At 40.3% G+C, this 20824-nt stretch overlaps 1 protein-coding gene across 2 annotated transcripts in view; it reads right to left on the bottom strand.

The window, feature by feature from the left end:
* The window catches only part of RNF144B (ring finger protein 144B), an 83443-nt gene that overhangs the window by 29477 nt on the left and 33142 nt on the right, over positions 1-20824 (bottom strand). For both annotated transcript variants that reach the window (XR_003796605.1, XM_029242122.1), the window contains exon 3: positions 10108-10212. Coding sequence is in view for 1 of the 2 variants with exons in the window: in XM_029242122.1 (XP_029097955.1) it covers positions 10108-10212 (105 nt within the window). In the remaining variant the exon portion in view is untranslated. The remainder of the gene's footprint in view (positions 1-10107; positions 10213-20824) is intronic.

The raw sequence follows: 20824 nt of genomic DNA, 5'->3' as shown, positions 1-20824 counted from the left end.
CTGGACACGCAGGCTCAGCGGCCATGGCTCACGGGCCCAGCCGCTCCGCGGCATGTGGGATCTTCCCGGACCGGGGCACGAACCCGTGTTCCCTGCATCGGCAGGTGGACTCTCAACCACTGCGCCACCAGGGAAGCCCTTAAGACATTTTTAAAAGATTATAGTTCTACTGGACATCATTCTTTAAACAAAGCCTGAAGATTCAAGTGTAGGGAGTAGCTGGGGTGACTAACAACAAAAAAAGATTATAGTTCTAATCTAAGAACTAAGACTAGGCTAAGATAAGCTAAGACTAAGATCAGGTAGATACTGTCTCAGGAAAAATGAGAACTTCATTAATCACCTAGGAAAGAGTACATTCTAAGCAACAGAAAAATCATTTCTTCTGACAAAAATCACCTCATGGGGTCTTTGGTGATCATTCATTGCCATCCATGCCCTGGTAGAAAAGAAATGCCTGAGATATTTCTTGTGGCTAGACTCCCACTTCCATTTCAGATGCCACTAGGAAAAAACAGTGATTCACATCTAACTAAATGACATTTCAGATTAATCATTTTTAAATTGCATTTCAAAGGCAGATGCAGGAAAAGCTAACTGCTCTTAAACTGGCATTCTAAAAATAATAATTCCACTGACGTCAACATATAAATATATTGACATTGCTTAAAAGACTTGTAACTGAGAAAATCAAAGGACTTTAGATTAGGTTTTCAGACATTCGGCAAGTTGATAAAGGACACAGTCTTAGCCTTGGCAATTCCAGCTGTAAAACATGACATATTTTTGGTATAAAATGTATCTAGATGAAAGTTCTTGCAACTAATGGAAGGAAGTCTGCTTTGAGAAAACCCTTAAAAATGAGGCATCTAAAATGTTATTTAACAAATATATTTTAAAAGGGAATGAAAACAATTCTCCCCCTCACAAAAAAATTCAACTTGTTTATTTTGCAAATGAATTAAACTAAGTTAGCTAAAATGTATGAAGAACCACAAAATGGGCAAGTTCAGTCTTCTATGTGCCAAGTAAAATCTCCTAAAATGTAAATTTAGTTATAACATTTTTTCCAGTTGGGGGAAAATGTTGCATTTTCATCTGGCACCTTAAATAAAAGCTCCTTAGCAATCACTGGAAAAAAAAATCATGGTTAATTTTACATGATGTGTATTTTACCATAATTTTTTTAAAAGTATGGCTAGGCTTTTCTCATACTGAAAGCCAGTTTTGTTTCATCTGTTATAATACTATGTGGACATCTTTCCTGAAAGACAAAGGTGTCTCAAATAAAATGCAGAGTTGGAGACAGAAGGTACAGGCTCGTGAAGAGATCGGAGGCATTAAGAATCAGAGTATAATTCTTGACTTAGTCACTGATTCACTGCAGGTGGAGGACAAATACTCTAATACGACATAAACTTTTGGGCCAATGGTACTTGGGGAATGATATCATCTGGGCCTGAGAGACCTCAGTGATATTCTAGAAATCTATTTTTAACAACACGCCCCCCCCCCAAAAGAAGCTACTTGAGGTCTTTGATTCTATGGGACAGTCTTGTTTGTACTCTAACTGCCACCACCTAAAATAGTTTCTGGGCTGATGAAGACCTTCTTCAAACCCCTGAAAGGCAACCCCTAAAAATTATGATTTTTTTCAATGACAAGCAATTTATATAACAGCTAAGTCCAACGGAGTTGATGGAAGACAAAGCAAACAGGAGATATTTTAGACACAAATGAAATTCTAATGAGAAAAAGGACAGAAATTAATGCAGTAAAAAGTCAACAATGATAGTGATGGAAGTTAATTTTAAATTAGAAAGATAAATTTCATCCGAGGACACATTACTGCCAACAGGGAAGTCAGAGGTCTCTAACTTTTTGTCTCTTACTCTACCTTGTATCTCCTATTTATTATTTTATAGCTCAAAGGTTTGTATGGAATTAGGTCTTAATATGGTATATTAATTTTTCTATTGAAATGTGTGATCAAAAAAGTTAGTTCCATCACTTCTCACTCACACAAAAAGTTAGTTCCATCACACTCACTGTTTGATCCTTTTGGAATAAAGTTAACACAAAACACACCAGTCTACTCTCCAGCCCCTACCTCCTGGACTTCTTTTCCATATACTCATTGAGAGTCTATTACAGGCAAAGCATTGGCTGGAAGCTTGGGATACAAAAGAGGACGGAGATACCAAAGCTGACTTCAAGAAACTTAAATTACTCAGGAGGCAATATGTACATATAAGTTTAGAAAAAGATCTATTCCTTGATCTTATCATTTTTTAGATTTCATAGATTAGAGGTAATTTTCTGAAATATTTTTATATACTTTGACTTTAGATGAGAGAAAGCTGAACCCAGTTAAAAAAAAAAAAAAAAAAAAGCTGATCCAGAGTATTAAATTCCTGGTTCTGTTACTATTTGGAGCTAAGTTATTATTGCTCGAGGTCTTTACAATTATAAAATTGAAATAAATGTGTTAGGATGATTACTGAAGGTTCAATCAGCCCACAGGTTAAGGGGCTACTGCTTAGAAAAAAGAAACAAATCAAAAGGACACTTAGATTGATTGCAAAACTGAAAATCCTAGAGAATAATAAAAGAGATTATATATAATGAGGTGTCTTATGTATTCAATTATCCTCTTCCTGCCAACAAACAAATTCCAAATCATTCAAAACCACACCAAGACACCTTTTTATTTTGAAATAATTTTAGACTTACAAAAAGTTGCAAAAAATTGTATAAAGTTCCTAAATGCCATTCCCCCAACTTCTAATGGGAACACCTTACATAACCATAGTTAATTATTAAAATAATAAAATTTACATTGATACAAAATAATTAATCTGTAGTCCATATTCAAACTTCACAAACTGTCCCACTAATGTCTTTTTTTTTTTTCAGTCCAAGATCCAATTCAGGATACCACCTTGCATTTAGTTGCCACGTCTCCTTAGCCTTCTCCAGTCTATGGAAGTTCCTCAGCCTGTTTTTGGCTCTTATGACCTTGACATGTTTGAAGAGTCCAGGTCACTTATTTTGTACAATGTTCTCCAATGTGGGTTTGTCTGATGCCTTCTCATGATTAGGCTGAGGCTCTGCATTTTTAGCAAGAATATCACAGAAGTGATGTTGCGTCATCAGGAGATACATGAGGACAATCTGTCTCATTACTGTCGATGTTAACTTTTTAACTAGATTAAGGTGATATCTGCCAGATTTCTCTACCCTTTGTAACCAGCAAGTATCCTGTAGTGAGATATTTTGAGATTCTGCAAATACACTGTTTTTCATCATACGTTTTCCCACTTATTTTTGTATCTATCAATAATTCTTGCCTATAATAATTATCACTGTGTTACTTGCTTAATAATGATTTTCTATTTCCATCATTCATTTCTGCATTTATCAATTAGAATTCTATTATAAGTAAGAGTTGTCCCTTATCCCTCATGTATTTGTTTATTCATTTATTTATTTAGGTCGATATAGACTAACATGGCTTATTTTATTCAGTGAGTTCTAATCCATTACTAACCAGACTCATATTTCTTAGAAACAGAAATTTCTAAGTATTTTCTCATCTATTGAGAGAACTCCCCCCCCAAATCAACTACTATAATATCCTGAACTTGATTTAAAGTGATTTTTCGTTATTTGTCCTTTGAAATTTGTACTAACCTACCTGTTAAACAAAAATTTTCCTCTCCTCCTATCCAAAGACCACGTTTTCTTCTCATCACTATTGAAACTTTCCAAAAAGAAAAAAAATTTTCATTCAAAGAGAAGGCAAATTCAGTTTCATTTTAATAGAATAAAAACAATAATATCAGAATAATAACAACAAAAGGCTACTAATTACCTGCAATCACTGTCTTTTTTGTTGCTGTTGTTAAAAATGAACCTGGGGGTATTTATTCAATACCCAGTTCCTACTCTGATGAAAGTCTTCACTTTTTCACCCCCCTCCACCTACAGCAGAGCATAGGCAGGGAATTCAGAATATACGTGTATGTGGGGTGCTGGAACTATTATATATAACAGTTAATTGGATATAGCTAAAATCCACAAATGAGAAGAAACAAAAAGGCACACCCTTGTGGACCATTACTAACTATGACCATAATATTTGAGCAGACATCACCACCTACATTGACACAAACCCTACAAAAACCAAAGGAAAAGAAAGAGCAGACAGGGAAGCCTGCTTGCCAGAGAAGCATTAATGCTACACAGTGTGTTCTCATTATATTGATAAATACAATATATGCTGTCTTTTAGTTAGAAAAATAAAATGGTTAAAACACAAAAGCTAGGGATTGGCTTTCATGTATGTACTACCCATCAAGGTCTGGAAAGCCAGGACAGAAGAGGGAAAAAATAGGCTGGACTTTACTTAGGTTTGACCCTTTAAGTCATACTTCTGCTATGGTTGCTCTTAAAAATTAAAGGAACAGGCTGAACATAGAATACAAAAGATCAGTAGATCTGGAGATGAAATTGACCACAGAAATTGATCATTACAGCATGTCAAGGTTTTGGCAATTTTTGAAGGGCTGTGACTTGCAAAAATACTGGTAAGAGAAATAGTACTGGCCTTATGGATAAGTGCCCTATCACATTAACACAGAAAATAAGAATGTTTCCCATCACAACCCAGAAAATAAAAACTGGCCCATCCACCCATTCATATGACTGTAATAAACCAAGCTCACACTAGCTATCAAATCCTAGCTGAAAAAACAAGAGGGCATCATTGTCTGAGAGCCGGAAGGTATGGCCCATTGGGGGAAGCAAAAGATGGAGGAGACCTGGAATTCCAGGGCCAGGAATCTTTCAGAAAGGGCTGCTTTCGCTCTTCTTTTTCCACCTGTTCTGCAGAGGCCTCAGTACATCTTCCCACATCATCCCCCGCCTCTCTCCCTCAGCCCATCAATGAGTAAAAGGGGTATGCCCACGTGCACATCCACGTGACACGTTCACCCCACCGCTGCTGACTCTTCTTATATTTGCCTTTACTTAAAGGAGAAGCTTAGAAACATTACTCTCCACTTATATGCAGTTTTTTAAAAAATTATATAGCTGTAACTTTTTTTTAAAAAAAATCATTTATTTATTTATTTTTGGCTGCATTGGGTCCTCGCTGCTGCGTGCGGGCCCTCAAACGTTTTAACTATGTTCTAAGACAAAATTCAGCTTGGAATCTCAAAAACATCTATTAACTCCAGCATGGCAGATTCCTTTATCCTGTGCCACCCCAAAGTTTTATTCTTCTCCAGCCAACAGGGAACACAGTCAAAGGTTGTTTATAGACATGCTCAGTCCCTTCTCATTCAGGTCCTTAAACTACAGACACATCGATATGGACACTTGCCTAGGCATCCTCATTTTTCCTCTGCCCCAGCTTCATACTCAGATAATGGGGGGATAAAAGAGTTAAATGAAAAGATGGCAAGTGGAGACAGTGCTAAAGGGTGATTTGGGGGGAACAACTGGATCTCTTATAATTCCAGCAGCCTTTACATAAGCCACCGTAAACAAACACGTGATATGAGTAAAAACTGTGTTTATTTTGCAAATATAACTTCAAATTTCTTGGCACTCCACTCCTCCATCCCCCCATCCCAGTCCTTCCACAGTGCCCCACCCTAAATCCCTTCCTATATCAATTCTGGAGCTCCCGTTCTTGACAAGAACAGCTGCACCCATTCATCCTCTGGGTATGTGCTGTGGCACCAGCAGTAAAGGCAGGTCATGTCAGTGCCCCAGGACCTGGAAGGAGTATTGGTGGGTGAGAAGCTGTTCCCTGCCATCCACTGCCAGCTGGCAAGGGGTAGAAGTTCAACTTCTCAGGCCGTGTAATGGTAGGTATGTGCTCCACTTAAAACTTTTTTTTTAATATGTATTCTTTTAAATTTATTTTTGGCTGCGTTGGGTCTTTGTTGCTGCATGCGGGTTTTCTCTAGTTGCAGCGAGTGGGAGCTACTCTTCGTTGCAGCGCATGGGCTCTAGGGCGCGCGGGCTTCAGTAGTTGTGGTGCGTGGGCTCAGTAGTTGTAGCTCTCGGGCTCTAGAGCGCGCGGGCTTCAGTAGTTGTGGTGCGTGGGCTCAGTAGTTGTAGCTCTCGGGCTCTAGAGCGCAGGCTCAGTAGTTGTGGCGCACAGGCTTAGTTGCTCTGCGGCATGTGGGATCTTGCCGGACCAGGGATTGAACCTGTGTCGCCTGCACTGGCAGGCGGATTCTTAACCACTGCACCACCAGGGAAGTCCCTCGCCACTCAAATTTGACATGGCCCAGACAAATGGGTCAGGTTCTCCCTGTGGTGGTATGTTACTTCCCTAACACAGTAAGGAAACTGCTTAAATGAGTCATCACCTTTTTAACAGGGCTACTAACTTCAAGCAAAGGCCTTGCCTGAAGAAATGCTATCAGGACCAACCATCTGTGTCCTGCCTTTCATAATTCCATGTTGGACAAGATTCCTGGATCAAGTGCATTCGAAACGCCGCTGAGCAACAGCTGAAAGTACCAGATGACGCAAGTAAGGTTTTCCTTTTCCCCCGGGGTCCCAGTAATTGCGCCTCTAGGGCACAAGTCCTCCAGTCACTGACTCCCGCCAGCTTCCATGACATTGAAGGGAAGCTGCCCTTTCTGCTGTTTCTTACGTAAATAGTATTTGGGTTGGGCATTGAATGCTTTGCTGATGAAGCTACTCCTGATAAATAGAAGTGAAGGGGCAGAGCCACAACTGAGCCAATTTGGGATCATTACAGCTTGCAGGAGACACACATATGAAGCACAGTCAACTTTGTGAGCTAGACCTACATAGGAAAGCATTCAGAGGTGTCCTTTGAAGATGAAAATTTTTATACTTACACACATGTTGTAAGACAATGAACGGTGAAGAACCATGTATCGTACTATAAATAGCTACAGCACAAAGGGAACCTCAGCCTTAACCAGAATTATTCTTAACAAGCAAAGTACATTTATGTGTTACCTATACAAATAAATACTTTTTTAAATGATGGAAGAAGCAGTCATAGAGACAGAATCCAGTCGAGCACAATGTCGATAAGCCCCATTGTGATATACTCAATAATATCTAGATTAAGAGCTACATGACAGAATAATAATAACTGTATATGAGAAAAGCTTGAGGTCAAGTCAGAAAGGGAGATGGTACAGCCCAAGCTCATGTGTATAAGGTATTTGCTTTGAAAGGAATAGTCCCATATAAACTGTCGAAGCCACCAATAGCTCCATTATAACCTACTCATTTCTCAGTTCAAAAATGAGAGACAATCACCACCACCACCACATTTTTTTACTCTGAAAAAAAAAATAGTGGCAAGTTAATTAAGAACATTTGATTACTATAATTCATGCCCATCTTCAGTCAGGCTCTTAGCCAGACCTACGAGTACAGAAACGGTCCTTTAATGTCTTGGAGTGTCTCTTACTTACCTAATGGGAAACAGACTTTGGAGAATGTAAGAAGTACCATAGTTTAGTTTGGAGTATGTTTTCGTTCTGTTTTTCAAATAGCCTTTTGTCATTTTTAAGAGCCATTATGGGTTTATTTGCTTTTAATGCAGGCTAAAAGTAAAATTGTTTTTCGAGTAAAGCTGGGTAAAAGGAATCAGCACTAGGGAAGTGTGAATGAGCACGTGAACAGAGGGAAAAGTAAGGATTAAGGAGAAGAGAACTACAGGGGAAGATGACCAGGGAATGTCTATACTAAGAAAACCAGAAAAGTTAGACTGTTCTAGAGATCTCTCAGACAAACCATGGCCTGTCTTCATTCATCTGTACAACATTAGCCCTAACATTTGATATCCAAAGTGTCAATGGCGAATGGTTACCATTCATTCAAAGTCTAGAACGCCACTATGTAATGAGCTTTCTGCAAAGATGGAAATGTTCTGTTCTGTGCTGTCTAACCTGGTAGCCACAAGCCACATGTAGCTACTGAGTACTTAAAATGTGATCAGTGCAAACAAAGGAATGAATCTCTAACTTTAATTTTAGTTAGATGTAAATAGACACCTGTAGGCTTATCTAGAAGAGAGACTGGGATTAATTTCAAAGGCTTGTTTAGAAACGTCACTTCATTTATGTTTAATAGATTTTGCATACATGAATTAAATAAGATTCCATGGCAGACACGGCTCTTGCTGCCTGTTCCGTCTCACACTTTTTCCTCTTATAATTATCTGGCTCTTTATCAGTATAATGTCTCCCTGCTAGATCAGAAGCTCCAGGAGGACAGCACTGGGACTGTCTTATTCACCTCTCTGTCCTGGCCCAGAACAGGGCCTGGCACATTGTACACTCAGTAAAAAAAAGGAAGCATACTCCCTGGAAGGCTTATGTATAGAAAGATGCTCCTGCAGATCTGGGTCTCATTTTAAAAACCACTTCCAAGTTGCACAGATCAATAGTATTCTTGGTAGATAACCTAATTTTTCCCCATTTTAATTTCCTCTACCCATTACTCACACAAAAGTAAACATTTCTCACCACAGGATGTACATATTCAATACTGCCTTTTTATTTTAAAAATTCAATTTATTTCATGATTTTCCTAAAATGAACAACTTCTAAACCATTATGTATTCCTTTTATTCTTCCCCCCAAAACACTTCAAGCTCAATTGTACCACTTACCCGATATTTCATAAGCTAAACACAGGGCGCTCAGATGCAGATTGGTTTAAATATGGTCTATAACATCTTTCTGACTGCTTTGCGTACAAAGCAAAGGATATGTATGTAAAGCATATATATTTGTATACAAAGCATATGTGTGTGTATGTATCGTGTTTACGTATCCACATACATACATATCCACACACCTATATCTCTATACACATATATGCACTCTATTGGGCTTTCAGTTATCAAGTCCTTTATCATGCATTCTATTTATCTACCTAGTTCTACTCTTAAAGCCATGTAATTTGTCAGAAAGTATTGGATTGGAATTCTAGCTCTTCTGCTTTTTAGATATGCACTCTTGGGCAAATTACTTAGACACTCTGGGCTTCAGTTTTATAAGTTTGTTGAAAGGATTAGATGGTATACTGGCTAAGAAAGCAACTACATGAACACAGACAAGATTTAAAGTGAGCAGGGCCACAAGGTTAAAAGCAGATTTAAGGGCAAGCTACTAATCAGGGATTGAAAAAACAAAGGAAAGAGATACATCACAGTCTTAATACAGTGGGAGAAGAACTCACTCAAAAAAGACATTTCCATGCCTGATAAATATTGAATGAAAGGCCTTTCTCTGCTCTTTGGAAATGGTTCAACTCAGGCTACCTTTGCAGAATCACAATAATTTATATTATCTATAACCGTGGCTAATCTGTCACCTTATCTGACTATTCAGATAAGGCCACTGACTATTCAGCCTCCAAACCTCCCATTTGGTAAATTTCTAGCACCTTAGCCTATTCTACAGCTTCTTCAACAATCAGAGGGCATTTAGAAATAGAACCAAAGTAAGTAACAGCTTTAACAGTTTCTATAAAGAATCCAAGGTATGTAGCAATAAAGTACTCCTTTAAAAAGTTAACCTCTGGGGACTTCCCTGGTAGCACAGTGATTAAGAATCCGCCTGCCAATGCAGGGGACACGGGTTTGAGCCCTGGTCCGGGAAGCTCCCACATGCTGTGGAGCAGCTGAGCCCGTGCGCCACAACTACTGAGCCTGCGCTCTAGAGCCCGCGAGCCACAACTAATGAGCCCGTGTGCCACAACTACTGAAGCCCACGTGCCTAGAGCCCATGCTCCGCAACACGAGAAGCCACTGCAATGAGAAGCCCGCGCACCCCAACGAAGAGTAGCCCCCGCTCTCCACAACTAGAGAAAGCCCGTGTGCGCCCAGCAATGAAGACCCAGTGCAGCCAAAAATAAATGAATAAATAAATTAATTAAAATAAATAAGTAAATAAAACATGATCTTTAAAAAAAAAAAAAGTTAACCTCTGTATTTTGTTTCTAGACTCCCTGGCAGAGAAGTACATAAAGAGTCAAGATCGTAGGAAATCATGTCAACAGGAAAGAGGGAAAAATCAGTGCAGTCATCCATACCTCAGCTTCCTGTAGGGTCCCGTGGTTTAGGCACACCATGTCAGGGCAAGTGATGGGAGACCCACATCCTTCTCGGATTGCCAGCTGCATGTACTGTTTCAGACACTAGGAGTTAAGAAGAAAAAAAGACAGATAATTACCCACCACATTACAGAAGCACCAAGGTTATATAACCGCCACTGCCTCTTCTTCCTTAATTGGCAGACCTAGGGCTCTTGTACTCAGGAAACATAAGTTATCATGAGTGTGAATAATACTAAGAGCCATCACTCTGGAAAGAATGCAGAGACAGGTAATTAATTATGTATGACTTCGTCTTAAGAATACTGAGTTTATCCAAGGCAACAAGTCAATGCCTGTATGCTCACACATTTTACCCACCATAGATTGGGAAAAGGAGAAATGTTCTTTTGCACTAATGGCAAAAGCCTTCTTTGTACTTTTTTTTTTTTTTAACTTACATGACTTCCCGGTTCCATTTTTACACAGTGGTCCTCTCCCTCAAAATTTCCCGGGAAGTAGAACTCTGTGACCCTCGTGCTGAGCTTGCCAAACAGAATCAAAATAAGATTAAGGCACTGGCTCCCCTATGAATACTCTCAATAGCAAATACACCTGGAAGAAGAAGTGTCAAAGACAATTTGGGAGAATGAGACCTTTCCAGAACTATAGGCCTTGGTAGATGCTATGATGAGGAAGTTTGAGGAGAACCCGGGGAGAGAAAATATTGGATAGGAAATAAGAAATCCAGAGAGAAGAAGTAGAACACCGTAGACAAACTTGGTCTACTCATTGCCTGTTGCATGTGGATCTTGGGCACTGGGTGGAGAAGTGAGTCAGACTGAAAAGGAACTGAGAACATTATGAAGACCTCTGACCCCTCCCTTCTCCCTTCCAACCCATCCCCACAGGCCCACAGGGAATTAAAAGGCATAGTTCCGGGAGATCAAACTCTTAAGAAATTCAAAAGCTGGCTCCTCAATTTCTACTAATTTGCTTATAATTGGTGAGCTCTTTTCTATATGCATGATGAAAAACAATCAAGCTCAAATGTTTGAGGAAGACACCCCCCAAAATACATAAGCGTCAATAAATTAATGACTCTTACAAAGTAATGATTAGTCATAATTTGGTTCTGATTTTTACAACACTATACATTTATGTATCAACCTGCTACATTAAAAATACTGCTGTCGCACCTTTTATAAAAGCTTAACTAGTAAATAAATCCTAATGACATAATTGTGAAATCTTTTCCTTCCATTGACCATCTTTATGCATTTTCCCTGTCTGAAAATAAAACTATCACAATTGTATTATTTCAGAAAAACAATCATGCATTTATCTGATTGAAGTTACTGTTACAGTGTAGTAATGAATTAATGACTAAGGCAAACCATTTAAACCATATTTTTAACTCGGTAAATACTTAAAAATTCCCTTTTCCAAGGAGTCAGTTTTTTATCACAGAAAAAACTAGAAAATATCCTAAATATCCAAAAAAGAAAAAGGCATCAATAGATTATACTAAAGTCATGCAACAGAACGCTGAAGAATCGAGAAAAGTATTTTCAAATGATGTTTAAAGACATGGGAAAATGCTTAAGATTTAGTATGAATTGGGGAATAAAAGATGATTTAGTATGAATTGGAGAATAACCAATATCTGAGAACAGAGTCCTCTTAAGTCACTCTTCCCCTACAATTGACCACGTATAGATATAATATTTTAACTTTCACTTTTTTGCTCAAGAGAAGAGTGAACAATCACTTGCTCTAGGAGTTACTACGCCAGACAAGGTCTCCAGTACGAGGAAGAATAAGAAAGCAGTAGCAAGGAAATGTGGGGAAGAACTTCAACGTACAGGCAAAACTCGAGAGGAACTGCAAAAGTGGCTAAGAAAAATAGTGTCACACTAAGGGACAAATAAATGAGTAAATGATGTGAAGCCCTGCCCACCCAGCTCTGCTCCTGAGGACCTCTCGGCCTTCCAACTGCCACACAGATTCCAGCGTTCCTGCCTTGATCTCTCCCGCTGCCACTTGAAACTGATGTAGAAAGAGTGAAAATGTATGGTCTCTAGGCTCAAAGGGAAGATATCTGAGAAAAACAAAGTGAACAGTATAATGAGCGTCAAATCCCAAAATCTGGGCTCTAGCCTCAGTGCCACTCTATCAGGTGACAATGGGAACATTACCTAAACCATGACCCCGACTTGCCTCCCTTAATTTTTAAAATGGGGACAATAATACCTGTTACGGCTACTTCACAGGGTTTAAAACACTCATACGCACAAACACAAAGCTAAAATTTTGTACATGGAAGCCCTTCGGAAGTGTGCAAAATGCAGAATATTTAGTCATATTTCTACTGCATTTCACCTGGTCTCAGACTTCTAAAAACTTTGCAGAGAAATGTTAATCCTTTAGCCTTCTAAGATTATTCTTTCTCCACTCCCTTCAGGAAACCCGTTAAACCACTTGTGGTAGAGAAGCTCCATAAACAGAGCAGATATTCATAAGAGAACATCACACACACCTCTATTCAATCCTCTCTGTAGAACTATTTATCTGCATCTATAGAAAAGGCTTAGAGTTAAATAGGAACTAAAGAGGCTATGTGAGTCTTTATAGGCAAAAAAAATCATCTCAACTTATACTGCAAACTTGTAAAGCTGAAATCTAAGTTTTCCCAAGAGTTTATAATGTATGTTCTATTTGCTAATGTAATGCTCTTAGATACACTGCAACCAGGATACATAAACCCAGTAAATTTTGAAGCTTCCCACAAAGACTCTCCTGACCGCAATATTATCTGACCTGTGCTTTTAGGACAGAAGTTAGAGGTGTATACACTGACTACAGTGTCTAAGTATATAACTTTTTTTTTTTTTTTCAATTCTGAGAAACACTGCTTCAAAATAGAGATTCGTAAGTGTATGTTGCTAAGTGATGCTACAGCACAGGCACTTGACACTCCCTCACTACGGGCATGCATTTCTATTCAAAGGCAAAGAGGGAAAACAACCAGCCCAAGTTACTGCCTCTTACTGAATTTTCAAGTAACTTAGGTTCATTATATGTCTTCTATTAGCTTTCACAAAAATTTAATCTCAAACCCTCCCTCTCTTCTTTAGTACCTCTGGCTAAAGCACAAAAGAACCATAAGCATTCACATGAACCCCTGTGCACGTTACACAAATTAAACCTACGTACAATGGTTAACAATTCTGGGAGAAATGGCACCTAGCTTGTAAATACAGAGAAACACAGAAAGAGAAAAAAGAAAACTACCGTCATTTAGTCACATTAAAAAAAAAAATCACATTCCATTAAACAACAGGATTAAACAAATGTCTAACTATGCAATTTTCATAACAGCTAACAAATTCTAAGGGAAATGTTTCAAAAATTGAACTTTTCAAAAATCTTTTTTTTTCACATCTTTATTGGAGTATAAATGCTTTACAATGTTGTGTTAATTTCTGCTGTACAACAAAGGGAATCAGCTATATGTATACATATATCCCCATAACCCCTCCCTCCCAACCTCCTTATCCCATCCCTTTAGGTCATCACAAAGCAGCGAGCTGATCTCCCTGTGCTATGCAGCTGCTTCCCACTAGCCATCCATTTGGTAGTGTACATATGTCAATGCTAGTCTCTCACTTCATCCCAGCTTCCCCTTTCTGCGTCTTTATTCCTGCTCCGATGACCCAAAAAATAATGAAACAATTTTTTCTTTTAAATCGCCAATATTCCATTTAGTTTGATAGAACATAGAAACATCTTTAGGTCATTAAGGGTCATGTATAATAATGATTGTTCCTCAAAATCATTCCACAGCCCTCAAGAATTCAGATGCGATCTAACCAAGGATTTAACCATCAAACACCTGGTGAACCAGATGACGTGTCTCTTCCAACCCTGAGAGCCTATGAATTATGTACAGTGGAGTCTTCCCAGAAAGGGGTTTCTTCTAGGCCCTTTTCAGGGATGTTATTTTCCAGTTGACCAAAGGGCATTCTTCATTAGATATTCTCATCTATTAGGTGGACAAGGCAAAAAGGGCTACAACATTCAGACAAAGCTCCTATGTATCCACCACAAGAATTATACACACACACACACACACACACACACACACACACATCAATATATTTACTATACAACTGCTCATTCTGTTACTACATTATAGCTTTCTTAAAGGTTTTTTCCTTTTTCCAAGAAAAAGCATTACAATGAATAGTTGATGGAACTGGATTCTAATGATCAAGATTGAAGTACGAGCTCTAAAAGCCTCCTCTGCATCTTGGGCAAGTCATTAACCTCTCTCGCTTCAGCACTCACAGTTATAAGATGGGACAATACCACCTGCCTAGCCTACTCTCAGGGAAATGGAGAGTCCTCCATGAGGATAAACACATGAAAATACTCTGAACAGTGAAAGAGGAACGCAAATGTACAGAAGAAGACGATGGAATAGAAGTCTCTGAACTTCAGGCAGGCACGCAGATATGAAAGCCCCAAAAGAGATGTGACCCCAAGAGGGTGGGGAGGGGAGGTAAGAGGACAACAGGCATTGTTGGGAGAAGAGAGGTAATGAGTGCCATTAACTGAAAGTTTAAATTGAGCCCCAGGATCGTGGACACTTCTAGGTGCCGGTACTGGGGTTCTGAGGTCAAATAAAAACTGGCAGCCCACATGGCTTGAAGCTGAGTTGGTGACCTATTGACTTAGGGTTTCTCATCCCTAGCTCAGCCGTGGGTGGGAGAGAAGGTGATGAGGGGGAAGTACTTGAGGTCAAAATCTAGACAGGCCTTGAGTAAGTGTCTGTTTTGCTTTTTATCATTCCTAGTACAATGCTGTACACTAAAATGGATATTTAATAAAATGCAGACTAACACTTCTCGGCCTCGGTACACAATTACATCACAATGTCTCAAGTGTGCTCTAAATAACATCTCTTATTGAAGCCAATATTCTGTTTACTCCAGTTCAGACTATGATGTGTGTACATGATCCAAGAATAATGCCTTCTTTGTTGGATGCCGTTGAGCTAAATTATTAGTACAACTCAAGATGGTATCTCTTCCAATTCAAAAAGCCTTTTAACACACCCAAAGTATCCTGGCTTGGAAACATATAATGGGTTCAAAAAAATTCAAATAAATCAACAACCCATAGCTAAGCAGTAAGTTGTTTCCTGGTACAGCATGATCCTAAAACTTTTTTCTTACAAAACCCCTTTCAGAAACCTTGACTTTTCACAAATATGATATTCCTAGTGACGGGGATCACCTTCATACCCCTTTGTCAACTACACAGGACATCAGAGGACTGATAGGAAAACCTGGTACCAGATGACTACAAAGAAGCCCCAAATCAAACAACAAACCGTAACTAATATTAAAAAGAGACCTTAGTTTTACATTTCTCATCCTTAAGCTTCTCTTATTCGAGAAAGCCTTCCTTGCCTTGGACCCCAGTCTGATGCAACGCCCAGACTGTCTGCTCTCACAGCACCTTGATGACCAGCTAGCACAGTACTTTTCAAACTGGGTGCAAAGGTGCATTCTTGGGAGCTCCCAAGTTCTCCATGGCTAGGTTTTTTCCCCCCATTTTATGTTTATTTAATGGTATTAATAAAAGCAGAGAAGACCCATTTCCACTCAATGTCAACGCTCACACTTGTGCTGGTGGGGCAGTCCTGTTTTGCCAAGCAGGAATGCTTTCATTGTCACAGGCTGATGAGAAAACAATGGAAGTATCTGGGCCAAGTGAAAGCTGTACAAATCAAGATTTTTAGTGATTCCAACACAGAAAAGTGGCAAGATCACTGAATTACCATTTGTTCACTGGAACACACCAAACTCAGAGCCTAACTGTTAAAAGTCGTTTAGTGGAAACTAAACATCGCCCATCACATTACTGTTAACTTAAATTTTATTGGTCTATAATTTTAGTTAATATTTAGCTTATGCATTTATTCTGATGTTCTTGTTGTTTGAGATAGAAGTTTAAGGTGCTTATCCCTTGTATTAAGTTTTATCAGTTTAAGTGAGTTTAAAATTATTTTTATTTTAGCCTATCTCAATATTGGGGTTCAAGTTATTTTCCCCTTCAGAAGGAATCCCTACGAATCCATCAAAAGGAGGAGAACAGTGTCATTCTCAACGGCAGTGGGGCTGGTAGTTTGGCATTTTCCCTTGAGGATGTATTAGAATATCAAGCCCTCCAAAGAGAATTTTGTAAACTATACAACCGCCTCCTCTCCTCCAATTCTCCAGAAGACTCGGATTTTCCTCCCTACTTGCCAACATTCCCATCAACACCTTAGGTAACACTAGATGTTAACAATTGAAGCATGTTGTACATGGAAATCATGCAGCGATTATCATCCTACATGGCAGGAGACTGTGAACTTGCATATCTCTCCAGTAGCCCAGACACCTTCAAGGTCTGGATCCTGTCTTACTCCTCTTCATATCCTCTGGAACCACCCATCACAGGAGCTGGTACATGGTAGACACTCAGACATCTGTGGGAGCTGGAAGCATGAATCTACCACCTACCAGCTTTGTGGCAAAAACTCCTTCTGTTCCAATCACTGAAACAGAAACCCACCCCACCTGCGGCATTCCTCTCTTCTCTTCTCCTTGGACACATATGAGCCGATACCACCTTCCAGGGCCAACTCCACTGTTTTCTAGTTCCCATTCCCTGCTGATTTTAAGGAAATTTACCCTATTGATCATCTAGTTTCTTTCCTATGTCTTGAATATTTCCCCATGTATTGGGTTCTTCCCCAGCAGTTAAACATGCCTAAAAATATCCTACTTAAAGAAAAACAGTAATAAAGCAGCAAAGAAAAATAGCCGTCCCTTACTCCTATTGCTGGCTGTACACTGTCTTCTTCATTCCTCTCTTCAGTCAAGTGTGTGAAAGAGCTGTCTGCCCTCACCTCCTTCACCAGCCCCATCCCCATCCCTCCCCTACAGTTTCACTGAAGTGGGTGCTAAAGTCAGCAGCCACCTCCATGTCACTACATCCATACACATGTTCTTTCTTCCTGACCTCTCGGTGGTCTAAGACCCAATGAACCCACCCCTACTTTCTTGGAACTTTCTCCTCCCTTGCCTTCAGAATTCCACACTTCCCTGAGTTTCATTCTTCCTCTCCGGCCATTCCTCCTCAATCTCTTTTACTTCCTCTATTCAATTTTTAAATGCTGGAATTTCAGGATGGGATCAAAACTCTTTTCTTTCCACGCTTTCTTTTTGGTCACCTCACGAACTAGATATAACTAGTTATTTATTTGGTCCACTGCCTATTTGTTCTCAGGTCCATTCCCCACGTCCTGCTCTGCTCCGTAACGCAGAGAATGTACTTCCCAGGTTCCAGGGAGACTTGGCCAATGGGAGGCATTACTAGAAAAACTAGAGGGTGGGAGGAGGGAAGAAGCCTGGGCATTTCCACCTCCACCCCTTTGCTTTCTGTACTGACCTCCGACAGTGGCTGCATCTCCTGCTCCTCCTGGGCAGGACCCTTCCCCACGGCTCTAGCTCCCACAATGGTTCTAGCTCTCACCAGATACTCTAACTCCTATTCTAGTAATACCTTTTCTTCCTCTTGTCCCCTAGCTTCCAGGGGAGTGATGCTTCCTGTTGTTGCTAATATCTAGGTGCTTCACTGCCCTATTTGGCTTCTCGGTCCTCCATCACCTTTATAACCAATCACCTGAATGAAACTTCCTGTTCTGAAAGTCCAGGAGTGATTTCCATTCTCCTGGCCAAATCTCAACCAATAAATCAATGAGTCCCAAATTTACCCTTCCAGGCCAGGTCTCTCCACATGTGCTCCAAAGCTGCTCATCAAACTGGGTACTTAGCATACTGGGCCCTGAATGGCTCATAGGGACCTCACACTCAAATGCAAAGCTGAATTCATGATCCCCTCCCCCAAATCCCATCCTTGTCCTGTGTCTTCTATCTCTAGGAATGGCATTTCCATGCACGCTGTTGTACAACCCAGAAACCTAGGAGTTTCTGGGTTGACACCTCTTTCTCTCTTACCCCTATATCCAATAAATGCCTACTACACATCTTCACCTGGTTGTCTAATCACAGCCTCAGACTTGACTTAGCAGAGCTTTGGAATCCGCTTGCCCCATCATATCAACACACATGCTTCCCCACATCCCCAGGCTTCCCATCTCAGTGACTGGAACCAATTACCTACTTGCGGAGCCAAAGCAAAAACCATCCATCCCTGATTCCTCTCTTCCTCAAACTCCACAACCAAAACAGGCCCCAAATCTAACCACTTCCTACCACACCCACTGCAATTCAAGTCACCATCACTCTTTCAAAGACCCCTGCAAGAGCTTTCTCAGGGGTCTCTTGGCTTCTACTCTATAGGGCAGCCAGAGTGCTCTTTATACATTTTTAAAATAAAAATCATATATTATTTTCCTGCCCCAAACCCTCCAATGAATGTGCACCTCACTTAGATTGCCCCTCAAACTCTCTACCATGCTTCACAAGGTCCTACACGTTCCTATTCCAAGCTACTGCCCCGACCTCATTCCTACAGCATTCCTCCCTTATTCTGGGAACATGTGCCTTCTATTTCTCCAACAAGCCCAACTTGTTCCTGTCCTAAGGCCTTTCTTGGTATTTGCATTTCCTCTCCCGGGGATGCTCTTCCTCCAGATGGCTCACTCTCACTTCATTCTGGGCTCTGCAGAGCACAGAGGCCCGAAGAAAAGGATATAAGACAAATGTTTCTATAGACAAGAAACACTAGAAACTACAAGATCCCCATTGGGAAGGGCAGCTGTGATATTGTGATTTATATTAAGAAAAACATACTTGGTCTTCATCCTTTTTCTAGCACAGAGCTTCTAAAACCCTTGGAATTTCCTAAGTGGTAAGAGAGAAAATTGTGTCTTTTGTTATGTTAATGAAATGACTTTTTTTTACATTTTTTTAAATTGGACTATAGTTGCTTTACAATCTTGTGTTAGTTTATACTGTAGAGCAAAGTGAATCAGCTATACGTATACATACATCCCCTCTTTTTTGGATTTCCTTCTCATGTAGGTCACCACAGAGCACTGAGTAGAGTTCCCTGTGCTATACTGTAGGCTGTTAGTTACCTATTTTATACATAGTATCAACAGTGTATGTATGTCAATCCCAATCTCTCAATTCATTCCTCCCACCTTCCCCCTTGGTATCCATACGTTTTTGTTTGTTTGTTTGTTTTAATAGAAATTTATTTTATTATTTATTTATTTTATTCATTTATTTTTGGCTGTGTTGGGTCTTTGTTGCTGCGTGCGGGCTTTCTCTAGTTGGGGCGAGCAGGGGCTACTCTTTGTTGTGGTGCACAGGCTTCTCATTGCGGTGGCTTCTCTTGTTGTGGAGCACGGGCTCTAGGCGCACGGGCTTCAGTAGTTGCGGCACACGGGCTCTAGAGCACAAGCTCAGTAGTTATGGCACAAGGGCTTAGTTGCTCCGTGGCATGTGGGATCTTCCCGGACCAGGGCTCAAACCCGTGTCCCCTCCATTGGCAGGCGGATTCTTAACCACTGCGCCACCAGGGAAGTCCGGTATCCATAGGTTTGTTCTCTAAGTCTGTCTCTCTTTTTCTCCTTTGTAAATAAGATCAACTATACAAATTCTTTCAGATATTAACTGATATGCATTAATATATGATATTTTTCTCTTTCTGACTTACTTCACTCTGTATGACAGTCTCTAGGTCCATCCATTTGTAGGTCTCTACAAACGACCCAATTTCATTCCCTTTTATGGACGAGTAATAGTCCATTGTATATATGTACCACATCTTCTTTATCCACTCCTCTGTTGATGGACATTTAGCTCACTTCCATGTCCTGGCTATTGTAAATAGTGCTACAATGAACATTGGGGTATATATGTCTTCTTGAATTATGGTTTTCTCTGGATATATGCCCAGTAGTGGGATTGCTGGGTCATATGGTAGTTCTATTTTTAGTGTTTTTTTTTGTTTTTAGGGGGGTTTTTTGCGGTACGCGGGCCTCTCACTGCTGTGGCCTCTCCCGCAAGCACAGGCTACAGACGCGCAGGCTCAGTGGCCATGGCTCATGGGCCTAGCCGCTTCGCGGCACGTGGGATCTTCCTGGACCGGGGCACGAACCCGCGTCCCCTGCATCGGCAGGCAGACTCCCAACCACTGCGCCAACAGGGAAGCCCTATTTTTAGTTTTTTAAGGAACCTCCATACTGTTCTCCATAGTGGCTGTATCCATTCACATCCCTACCAATAATGCATGAAGTTTCCCTTTTCTCCACACCCTCTCCAGCATTTATTGTTTGTAGATTTTTTTATTATTATTATTGTTATTTATTTATTTATTTTTTTGTGGTACGCGGGGCTCTCACTGTTGTGGCCTCTCCCGTTGCGGAGCACAGGCTCCGGACGCACAGGCTCAGTGGCCATGGCTCACGGGCCCAGCCGCTCCGTGGCATGTGGGATCTTCCCGGACCGGGGCACGAACCCGCGTCCTCTGCATCGGCAGGCAGACTCTCAACCACTGTGCCACCAGGGAAGCCCGTTTGTAGATTTTTTTGATGATGGCCATTCTGACCAGTGTGAGATGATATCTCATTGTAGTTTTCATTTGTATTTCTCTAATAATTAGTGATGCTGAGCATCTTTTCATGTGT

The sequence above is a fragment of the Monodon monoceros genome, unplaced genomic scaffold (genome assembly GCF_005190385.1).
Source record: "Monodon monoceros isolate NGI ecotype Baffin Bay Population unplaced genomic scaffold, NGI_Narwhal_1 Super_Scaffold_3, whole genome shotgun sequence".
NCBI lineage: Eukaryota > Metazoa > Chordata > Mammalia > Artiodactyla > Monodontidae > Monodon > Monodon monoceros.
This window is presented reverse-complemented; position numbering and strand designations above follow the sequence as displayed.